Genomic DNA, 12,224 nt, shown 5'->3' on the forward strand with positions numbered 1-12,224 from the left:
CCAGGATGAGAAAGAAACGAAGAACAATGATTACCTCTAGGAGACAAACTGGCTACGGACAGGCCGGGAGAAATTTATCTACTTTATTTATTTAGCAAACACTTATGTGGCCTTTACCATGTGCTAGGCACTATCTAGTTCTTTCCAAATATTAGCTCATTAATCCTAAAAAACCCTAGACTATTTTACAGTTGCAAAGCCTAAGCACAGAGAGCTTAAGTGACTTGCCCAACTGAGGTCACACAGCTAGTAAGTGGGCGAGCCTGGAGCCCAGACGTGAACCCAGGTGGTCTGGCTAGTATTCCCGCTCTTAACCACTTCACTATATAGCTTTCGGGAACTTATCCATCACTCGTTAACCTTTTATGCTGCTGGAATTACAAACCACGCACACGTATTACCAATCCAAAAAATTAAAGATACAGTCACAATACAGCTGTCTCTAGAAGTGAGAGCTAAAAAAGAAGAGGCCCTTCCTGGTGGTCTCAATTCCTGCATAGGGAGAAATAAAGTCAGGACTGCAATTCGTTTTTAAGCCCATTACAAAAGAAGGGGAACAAAAACGGAAATGCAGACAAGCATCATTTAGCAGTTAGTACTCGTAACATCCACAGGAACAGTCAGATCTTTTTTTTTCAATTTCCTCTTTCCAACAGTTAACACAGCTTCACGGAACTACCGCTTCAGAAAGATCTGGCTCACTTTGCACGCACAGGAGACTATATTTGATCCAGTCATCCCAAACTCTCAAACGGCTATTAAAAGTGACATACCCAACAGACATTTCATACAGCGTCCTTCAGAGAAATTCTGTAGACTTTTACCTGAAAGATGAGTTTGCGTTTAATGTCCGGAGAGAGAGTATAGGACTGATTTTCACTCAAAATGCTGGCAAACCTTATTTACCAGCTGCTCCCTCAGCTCCAACACTGCCTCGTCCTCTTAGCTATGGGGGCTCCAGCTGTCCCTCCTACAGGCCAGTAAGGCATTATTCTTCCTGCTGCACCTCTAACGGGGACCTGTGAGGACCACACCGTTAGCGGATATGGCTTCACAACACTGAGGAGCACTTCGGTTTTATAGGGCACTGACAGTAATTCATTTATTCATTCTTTCCCCAGAAACACTTATTTGAGTATTCATCTTACAAGGGACTTCTGGTTATTAAAAGCAATACTTTACGACCCAAAGGAATGAAGCTATAATAGTGGGATAATAAAGCTCATATGCAGGGGGAGAGTATCTACCTGGAAGCATCTCAAGCCACACTTCAGTGGTCATTAAATGACCAGAAAAATCCTCTGTATTTTATATAAGGCAGGGGAAAGTCATGCAATACTCGCTAGTTTTTTCAGATACATGCCATGATATGTTACAGATCCCTAGAATTCAGAGTTTTCTACAATCTGTCCCCAGTGCATTTTCTAACTTTATTTCCCGTTCACACACTAGCCAGGTGACCTCCACTTTCGGCCTGTGTCCAGGTTGCACGCTCTATGTGAATGCCCTCCTGATCCCCCATACCTCGCCGATCCATACCCCATCCACCCACAGGGATCAGATCAAATGTTAACCTTTCTCCAATTCTCACACCTCTCTTTTGGACCCTTTTCTTCAAAATAAACAGAAAAATCAGTGGGAACTCAACCTCTGAGCTGGACCTCTAATTCTCTTTATTGAAAAGTGGTTTTGTTTTTTTCTTTTGGTGAGGAAGATTGTCCCTGAACTAACATCTGTTGCCAATCTTCCTTTTCTTTTTCTTGAGGAAGAGTCAGAGCTAACATCTGTGCCAGTCTTCCTCTATTTTGTATGTGGGTTGCCACCACAGCATGGCTCAAGAGTGGTGTAGGTTCACGCCTAGGATTCGAACCCGCGAACCCAGACCACCGAAGCAGAGCGCGCCAGACTTAATCACACTGTGCCATGGGGCCAGCCCCAAAAGTGGGTTTTTTTAACCGTAAATTATTATTGACAAGTGTTTTACTTTTCCCACTCAACTATAAGCTTCTTGAGGGCATAAAATAAGGTCTAATTCATCTTTACGTACCTGCAACATTTAGCAAAAATTTGTTTATTTGTTAAGTAAACAAATGAATAAATGAACAACTGAGGATGAGAAAAAGGGAAACAAATTCCCCAATAACACTAAGTATGTAGGGGAACTAGTATCCGAGGACCTTAATTCCTTCCACTGCCCAGAGAAAGCCACATGCTCACCTCCACTGATGAAATTGAAAGCTACCTTCAGCACTTATAAGAAACTAAGAATTCTGAGACCAAAGTTCTCTGTGTCCTGGTAAAACCGATATTTCCCACTCAGATTTAAAAAAATTTTTTTAAATGCACTAACCATCTTTAGGAAGTCGAATATGTTTTTACATCTGGGGATCTGGGGTGTCAGCCAGACAGACTCAGTCATAGCAGTTTCACACACAAACAGAGCGTTCTCTGAGCTAAATGTTGTTAGTCATCCTACACCAGGCTCTGGAAGCCAAAATGCCTTCACTCTCATAAACAGGAAATAAGTGGGTTTGCCACATCAGAGCTGGCTCGATAATTCCTCCCCTGGTGAAAAGCTGTATAATGGACACATACATTCCCAGAAGCAATTCATTCCAAAGAGCAAATTTGCATCTAAGTGGCTTCTGGTAGCTTGAGACTCTGTACTACTCATACATCAATTTAAAAAGAGAGTGATTCAAAGTAGGGTGGGGATTAAAAAAAGATCCTGAGGCTGCAATTACCTTCATTATCTGGTAAGCATTTGCTGGGCTGATATTGTCTAAATGGGCGCAGGAACATAGGTCTTTTCTATTTTGTCTCCGGTCATTTAATACCCCTAATCCTACCAATGCAGTATTAATAGCTGTTTATAGATGGAGAATGCATTAATGCCACCACAAGTTCAATGTTTACACAAAGACTTTGTTCAGGAACTCTGTGCCCAATGAGACTCTCTTAAAAGCCGCTGGGATTTTTCAAAAGATGGCATACACTAGAAAAGGGATTTTCCATAGAAATCACAAAAACAGCATTAACAGGGACCCAGTATAAACAGGGCTGGCGTGTCCAATCCCTTCAATGTTGGCCTTGTTGGCTCAAAAATAACACCAGCCTCTTTGGGGAATTCCAGTGGTAAAATTAATTCTCTCTATAAAAAGTCTTCACAGATGATATTTCCGCTCAAGTCAAATACAGCCTATAGGCATTTCCTCTCTTTCCTCTGTGGATAACTAGAACAGAAATTCAAACCCTTAGAGGCAAGAATCAAACAGTCACTCATCTCTAAGGAAACAAAGGAACTTAATATTGAACACTCATCGATTCTGGACGCATTCCAGTCTACTCCACTCCTCACAGAGTATCAGAGGAATATCATAGCCAAGCTGTTGGAAGTTCTTTGCTTCTCAGAGTAGTACAATTTGCTGAATGGGACAGGGTCCCCTGAGGGTGGGCTGAGGAACAAATGAGGTGGGACATCAAGTCAACTCGCTGCATTCTGAGCCCGAGGAGGACAATGGCGGAAGTTTGGGGCATATAATCCCTAACTGAGAGACTAACAACACGTGAGCACAATAGCTATCATTTGCTAGAACTTTACACATATTATCTCATTTAATCCTCAAAACCTTGGCACATGAGGGTTCAGGAAAGGGCAGGTCCTACAGTCAGGTTCAGACCCACCTCCCTTAGACTAATGGCCACCATCATGGCCATGTTAAGTGAGCAGTGATTAACCATGGAGCTTGCAGTACCCCAGACCTCCTGAAGGAGGCGCTCTCTGACAGAAGCCAGGAATTTGCATTTTCACAAGCTCATCAGACAAGTCGTAATCACCATGAAGTGTGAGCACCATTTCCCTAAACACTATACATCACACAGTCTCAAATGCCAGTAGGATGCTTCTTTTTTAGAAAAGCCCAGAACTTGAGCAGCGACCCACAATCATGGCCTGGGCTCCTTGGGACCTGCCACTGTGACCAACACTTCTTTCGGTCAGATAGATAAATAATAAGAGGGTTTTTTTTTTTTGCTCAAACCTGATCAAGAGTCTCAAGCTAACAAATACAGACTTCTGGATAACTGCCCCAAACCAAAAGCAGACCCCAAGCCCTGAACTTGATGTAGCTTATTCCCAGGGCCTTGCACATTCTAAGCACCCAACAGGGGGCAGTAAATATTCAACTTGGATAGTCAAGATACACCCAGCACAACTGCTTAGGGCTGCTTCTTCCTCCACTTTCTGATATTCTTAAAGATCCTCTATAAAAAACAGGTCCTCCTTCCAGAGAGCCAGCTGTTCGGTTTTTATTAACAGACAGATTTCTCTGGAAAACACAGCAGGAAAATCTTCCTTCTTTTCAAGTACCAGGCTGCCTTCTGGTAAAGCCAAGAGAACGTGAAATTTAGGGAAAGGAGACTCTGAAAGGACCACTGCTAAGTATAATTCAAACTTGTAGGAAATATTGTTTTTCAAAGTCATTTAAATTCTTTCATTTGTGTAATTTTCCATTTTTTTAGCAAGAAAATGGGATTACTGTTTTCTAACTCATCATGAAAGCAAATCAAGATAATTTTTAACAAAACCTTAAGCCGCACAAGAGAGGGAAGAGGAGAAGCACATTTTCAAAATTCCCACCACGTAAGGAGCTGAGCTGGGCTGGACACACACTCCCCCAACCCCACAGCGACCCAGCAAGGCAGGGTGGAAGCCTCATCTTCCGGATGAGGGACCGAGGCTCAGTGTCTTCATCTGGGCTCCTCAGAAGCAGAGTCTGAGCCAAGAACATGGGGACAGAAGTTTATTTGGAAAGCAAGTCCCAAGCAAGTCAAGTGAGGGAGTAGGGAAGGTGAGACGAGAAAGGCAGAAAGCCCAGAAAGGTGTGAAAACGAGGCTACTATGCACAACGGGGGCTCAGTTCCACGGGGCCATCTGAAGAACTGTGGAATGCACTGCAGAACTGTCTCAGCAGGGGATAAGGAAGCTGGGCTGTCATCTATGGGGCCCACACCTCCCTGGTTGGGGGCTGTCCCCAAGGTGGCACAACCAGGACTCAAACCCAGGACTGACTCAAGGCTTGCGTGCTTGTCGCCACACCACCCCACCTCTCGGTCTCCACAAATGCAGACTTCTCGTGTCATCGAGATGTTATGCACAAATGACAGACTCGCTCTTTTCTCTCTTTCATCTTTCAATATCTCACCTACTCACCCTGTATTTTCTTTTCCCCCAACCTTAAAAACGGACAGACCTCCTTCTGAGATGTTCACTCACAGACATTTAACTTCCTTCGCAAGCTACACAACGACTTCAAAGAGAAAAAAAATGAATTCCATATTTGCAAAGTGTTTGGGGAAGCAGTGCATCGGGGCTGTTTTGTTTCCAAGACAAGCACATTACTGTGGAACAGTAAATGAGACAGACAGCACAACCCCGGGCAGAAGGGCGGTGGTGTGCTCGCTGGGGAGAATGATTCAGCCCCACAGAGCTCACAGTCTCGCCAGGAAACCCGGGAGAGGTCAGTGGCTCTCTCCCGGCTGGTGGTAAAGTGTCATCCGGGGAAGGATGAGCAGATGTGTAGGTACCTGGAGGAACACCAGTTGTGGAAAAGCCTGGCCACAGTCAGACTAGCTAAGCCTTCGGTATACACAGACATCGGTACGCCTTAGGTAAGTTATAAGTACCTAGACCATCAGTGGCTCCCTAGGTGAGTAATATAACAGTTATCTAACATATCCAGGACCTCTTCTTATTCTGTTTCCTTGCAAAAAAAAAAAAAGTGGTAAACAAGCTTAACTGATCTGCTTGATTCTTATTATTAAAAAAAAGGTAAATTTGCCACTTTTGCTGCTTGCTATAGAAATTCATTCCCGCAAGTACCAAAAGTGTTATGAGTCTGCAGTGATTTCTCATTATGATAAAACACATAGAGATGTAACAGGCAGTGAATGCATCCCTCAAGAATAATAAACCAATGAACAGATGCACGCACGTATTATATGGAATATTATATGGAATAGGGCTACAACAGCAGCCAGAGGTGGCTGAATGATGGCCCTAATATAACCAAGTGATTAATTAGTCCCATCATAATTTTTGTTTTATGACGCTCACTTTTATATGCCAATAGTCAATTTAATGGTATTTTAAATTGGAGCGAAGCCCCCAGAGAAAAGGAGAAAGCACTACGCACCTTATTGAATCACAAATCTTACAATCTGATATTTTAATTCCAAAAATGACCTAATAAACTTGCTTTCTAATTAAATCTAGACTCACAACTTCTCTTTTGTGTTTTTCACTCATTTTTGGTAATCGTGCAGAGATTTCGATTGGAAATCCGTTATCATTGTAATTAAGTATAAAAATTACTTTGTATGCTTGTAAAATAAAGACCCTCCTGGGGCTTGACCAGGTTCCTCCAGGAGTACAGAGGAAAACTACAGGTTTCCAGTATTAGCTGGAGCCTCTCATTTACTTGACGGCCATAGATAAAATACACATGAAAGATAAGCTCAGAAATTCAAACCTTCAAATGGTTTCCTCATATGGAAATTTTACCTTTAGAAGAATAAACTGGCATATGATTTTTCATTTTTAGGCCTCTACAAAATTTTAGAATTCATGACCTACATTAAAAGTTTGCGGTTTATGGAGAAAGTAGTACTTCACGACAGAGGTGAAGGAGTGAATTGCGTCAATTCTAAGAACCCATTAGACTACTGCAAAATGTTTCTGCCTTAGATTCAACAGAATAGAAAATTAACTTTGCCATTTATGTTGGCTTTCACCTACCTTCAATCACAAAGCAATTACAATGCTGAATATCTGGGCGATGTTTAGATTTTGCAACTTTAAAGAATTACTTTGGGCAAAAACAAATTTTTTTTTTCTACTTTCTATTTTCATGCAAGCGTCGTAATTACTGAAATGCACAGAATTTATACCAAATCGACTTGGCTAGCATTTGTGTTTTTCTCCTAATAAATGAGAAAACATTCTTTGAACAGCTTAATCTAAGTTTGCAAGCAAAATTACAGCCTAAAAATATTAGCTGTTGATAGCAGCAGTTAGGAAGAAAGAAAGAACAAAGCTCTACCATTTGTTGTGTTCTTTTTAAAGTTATCCAGGAATTCCTCCAGGAGCTGGGACTGGTTAGGAGGGGGCAGCAGACTCTTCTGGTCCCTTGAGAACAGGTCACTGTCTGACCAGGAAGAACACAGAGGTCCTTTTGTGTCCGACGGCCGGGCAATCAGAGTGAGCCCAACACTCTTCTCAGAAAACAGGGCCTCCATCTGTTGAAGGTCGAGATCAGACACGGCTTCCCCATTTAAGGTCATGATTTCGTTGCCCTTTCTCAGCCCTGATAACGAGGAAGGGGAAACAGAGGAAGAAAAAAGAGAGCGATTACTGCGAGAAATATTTTAAGATGAAAGATGGCTGCAAACTCAAACCAGGTACTCTTAGGGACTGTTCTGTTGTTATCTTCAAAGCAAGTGCCAAAATGTATAGTATTTAGATGTCACTGATAAAAAAAAACAAATTTCAGCTCTCTCAAGACTAGTAGTAGAAGGAACAGTTTGAAAGGGAAACCATTTGAGAGTTACTCAAACTAATTGTTCCTCTATTTATCTGATGTTAAGTGCCCTGGGAAATAATATTTGTTTTATCTCTGTCTGCCTGCCTGTCTGGTTCTCACATTCTCTTTCTCCATCCATCTGTACATATGCACGTATAATCTCTCTGTGTATGTATATGCTCTCTCTCTCTTTCAAAACACACACATACAAACACTCTCTCTATATATACATATCCATGCATATGCATTTTCAATTAAACTATTAAGTTTACTTTCTTTTTTTTTTTTTATAATTTTTATTTATTTATTTTTTCCCCCAAAGCCCCAGTAGATAGTTGTGTGTCATAGTTGCACATCCTTCTAGTTGCTGTATGTGGGACGCAGCCTCAGCATGGCCGGAGAAGCGGTGCCTCGGTGCGCGCCCGGGGTTCCGAACCCGGGCCGCCAGCAGCGGAGCGCGCGCACTTAACCACTAAGCCACGGGCCGGCCCCTTAAGTTTACTTTCTTTAAAATTCTAGGAGAAACCATTTTCCGACAAAATTGTAAGAAAAAAATTTCACTAGACAAACTGTATCGCATAGTTTTGAATTAAGAGAGAACAGAGACACTCTGTGCCACACGAACCTTCCCCATACGCCAAGCCGTCAGGGAGAACATCACTTATAAATATGCGGCTGAGATGTTGATGCTCATCTACCTGCGCTGTCACTGCAAACCCTAGGAATGAAAATAAAAGGGAAAAATAAGTCTAAATTCATCACACTAACTAATTCTCCAACTCAATCAGCAGTATTCCCTTGCACATCTATTCTCATAAGTACAGTATATGTTGAGAAAGTCTAAATTACAACATTTTGAAAGCACAGATATCTAGCAAGAGCAGAAAAAGAACATACCAGACCTAAAGGTTTAAGAAACATGACTGCACAACCTTACTCAAAAGTTGAGACCATATACCCACGTTTAGAGCAGCATTATTCACAACAGCCCAAAGGTGGAAGCAATCCAACTGTCCGTCACCAGATGAATGGATAAACAAAATGTGGTATATACATACAATGGAATATTATTCATTCATAAAAAGGAAGGAAATTCTGATACATGCTACAACACAGACAAACCTTGAGGACATTACACTAAGTGAAATAAGCCAGTCACAAAAGAATAAATACTGTATGATTCCACTTATATGAGGTACTTAGAGCAGTCAATTCATAGAGACAGAAAGCAGAATGGTGGTTGCCAGGGCCTCGGGGGAGAATAAATGAGGAATTGCAGTTTTGCAAGATGAAAACAGTTCTGGAGATGGATGGGTTAAGGATTACACAACAATGTGAATGAATTTATTGTCACTGAACTGTCACGTCTAACCATTCTTAACAATGGCTATGACGGTAAACTTTATGTTACATGTATTTTACCACAATTTAAATTTTTTTCTTAAAGTTGAAACAAAAAAATATTCTTATTGAAATAAATTAAATTCAGTTCAACACAAAATATTTGTTAAGAAACAACTCTGTAGGAGGTTAGGCACTTTAAGGAGGTGGTAAAATACTTGGATGGATACAGCGCTGGCCCAAAATATCCCTCCATGTGAAACTGAGGTGAGACCTCGCCTTCTCTAAACACATCTCCCTGACTCGGAGAGTGCCCTCCACTCTGATTCCAGTCGGGGGCACGTGCTTCCACGGCCTAGTCCCCTAACACTGGGAGTTCTTTGACATAGGAAGAATGGCATGTTCCCCTTTTTCCTCTGTGCCTCAGGCAGAGCCTGGCAGATGGTGTCACCAAAAGCTATCTTTGCAAGTATCTTCATGCCGTCTTTCAGTCACCCAATACAAACAAGATTCACAAATGGTGACCATGGAAAGTAGAGTGAGGGCCAATGGAAATATAGACAAAATGCTAAGAGGGCTTCAGAGGAAAAACCAACACAGCATTTGGGTCAAAACAGATTAGGTAAATTAAGAAATAAAGAACATGTCAATTATATCAATTTAAAAAAAAAGAAATCATTAAATGGAAATTTTCACATATTATAAACGACGACTAGCATTTGATCAGCTTGAGTCATTTTAAGGGAAATAATTATATCAATATATGTAACAAGATAAGAAATAGCCTTTCTATGGAGATATTTATTGATTATTATCTAATTATTGAGTTCCTACGGTAAAAGACAAAGAAAGATACAAATGAACTTTAAGACATGAGCACAGTCTATAAAGAGCTCAAAACCAAGTTTAAATACAGACCATAGAAATGCAAGAATTAAACACTGTCATGCATCGCTTAATGACAGGGACACGTTCTGAGAAATGCGTTGTTAGGCTATTTCATCATTGTTCAAACATCATAGAGTGTACTTACACAAACCTAGATGGTACAGCCTACTACATACCTAGGCTATATGACACTAATCTTATGGGACTACCGTCATGTATGCAGTCCACCATTGACTGAAACATCAATGGTATAGTAGTATATATAGCTATGGAGTATAGCACATGACTATACTACAAAGTGATTCGGGTAATACTGACCCTTAATTGTTAAACTGAAGCTAAAGCAATCAGAGAAGGCTTCTTCAAAAGAGTCAGAAGTGCTTGAAGGACAGATGGGATTTACACAATCAGAGAGGAGGGAATGGGGAGGGCAAGCAGTGAAGGGTAGAATTCCAGGTGGGTGAAGAGCCAAGAGCTTTTGAAAAAGCTAAGACACTGAGATGAAAAGAACTGTCATATGAATCATGAGTTAATCAGCTTAGAACTGAGCACACAGTAAATTCATTGTAGGGGTTATTATTATCGCCATCATTTCAAATTTCTCATCAATTTTTATATTCATTCCTTTGGCATTTTTTCCTAGCATTAATACATATCTTTTTAGCCTGCTAATATAAATAAATAGAAATGAAGGAAGAGAAAGGAAACTACTGTCATAGTTTCTGAAATGTAGACACAAAGAAAAAAAAATTAGGTCCAAAGATACTGGGGTAAACTAGGCAAGGATGGACAGCACAGTTCTCTGATCAGGGTGCTCCTTCTGCTTACCAAAGTCAGACACGCTCCCAGTCTTCGTGAGCTGCACGTCATAGACATTTAGCGGAAAGACTTCTATTTCATCATAAACCTACAAAAGGTAAAACTACAAAATCAGAGGATTTGCTGTCATGATATCTTGGAAATTCATTTGGATTGTTTCCCAATTAGATGCCAAATTTAAACAGAATTTTCTCTCCAAATTACATATTTTTAAAATCAAGAGGCCAGGGATACGATTCAAATTTCCTTTTCTAAGGGGTAATTAGGCACATGTGTACAGTGATGGATGGTAATTAGTCTTTGGGTGGTGAACATGATGTAGTCTACACAGAAATTGAAATATCATGATGTACACCTGAAATTTAGATAATGTTATAAACCAACGTTACCTCAATTAAAAAAAAATTCCCTTCTAAAGCAAACACACACTTGCCTGTTCTTGCATATATTCGTATGGTGCAGGAACATAGTACTCAGTGTTTTCATCGACTACTTTTCGGAGTTGGAGGCCATAGTGGCTGGGTTCCAACTGCCTCATCTAGAAAGAAAAAGACAGTTATTTCGATTTTAAATGTTCTTTCTAAATTCATCATTGCTCATTAAAAATCAAAGTGGAAATTTCTAAAAGAAATACTGTATATAATTTGCTGAGTTTAAACCTATATAAGAGCTCAAAGTTAAATGTGCAAAAAAAGAAAAAAGTGGCAAATAATTATTTTTAAGAAGGTTTTCTCTAAATGATATTGCTTGTCACTAAAAGCAAGAGATGTATCTTTAAGAGGTTATGGTGGTATATATCTGGTAGAATATATCTTAACATCTCAGCAAATGCTATCTCTTTATATATTGGTTGTACCTAACTTTAAGTTGTTTTCCATTACTAAAGTAGAGAAATTTGTGAAATGTAAACAATCTCATATTCTACACACTTCAGAATAAGGAATTTCCTACTCCAAAAACTTTTCAAAAGGAAAATGTGTACACACACACACACATTCTCTCTCTCTTTCTTATCTTCTCTCTCTCATACACATTTTCAACAATGAGAAATTATCTCAGGCCTATGCTTTAACTGGGTCTAATTGACCCCCTACTTCTGACATCCTCTACCATTTAGAAAATTTATCAACTTAATAACTGATATCTTTGGTATAAAACAATATTGTCGGCTGCCTAAACAAAAACCTTACATAACGGAGTAAAGGGAAATTAAATTCATAAGAATATAAACTACATATATAAATGTCTGGTATCCTAAAGCTTAAGTCAAAATGACACAGGAAGACTAAATTAAAGATCATCCACACCTATTAAGTGCACATGGTAAAGAGTTACCAACTCCACATGCCTTTTTTACCATTTCACACATTTGATTGCGTTTTCTCTAAAAACTTAAAAATATTTAAGTTCTACTACGCCATCTGGTGGTCTGAAAACATCTGATCTGATGTTGAGTCCACTTCATCTATCAGTGGGCTCTCTTTAAGACTTATCATCACTTCCTTCTCAGAAATAAAACATCATCTCATAACAACCTCCATGAAGCAACTGTGAATGGTATTAAGTTTCTTGTTTAATCTAGAGAAACTTGGTGAA

The 12,224-nt window shown here is 40.0% G+C and overlaps 1 protein-coding gene across 3 annotated transcripts in view; it reads right to left on the minus strand.

Annotated features, from left to right (window-relative positions):
* TIAM2 (TIAM Rac1 associated GEF 2) overlaps window positions 1–12,224 on the minus strand; it is a 226,953-nt gene that overhangs the window by 66,103 nt on the left and 148,626 nt on the right. For all 3 annotated transcript variants that reach the window (XM_058534100.1, XM_058534101.1, XM_058534099.1), the window contains 4 exons: window positions 11,062–11,166; window positions 10,638–10,716; window positions 8,206–8,298; window positions 7,101–7,364 (listed from right to left, as the gene is read on the minus strand). In XM_058534100.1, the coding sequence (XP_058390083.1) occupies window positions 7,101–7,364; window positions 8,206–8,298; window positions 10,638–10,716; window positions 11,062–11,166 (541 nt within the window). The remainder of the gene's footprint in view (window positions 1–7,100; window positions 7,365–8,205; window positions 8,299–10,637; window positions 10,717–11,061; window positions 11,167–12,224) is intronic.

This window comes from Diceros bicornis, chromosome 39 (assembly GCF_020826845.1).
Source record: "Diceros bicornis minor isolate mBicDic1 chromosome 39, mDicBic1.mat.cur, whole genome shotgun sequence".
Lineage (NCBI taxonomy): Eukaryota > Metazoa > Chordata > Mammalia > Perissodactyla > Rhinocerotidae > Diceros > Diceros bicornis.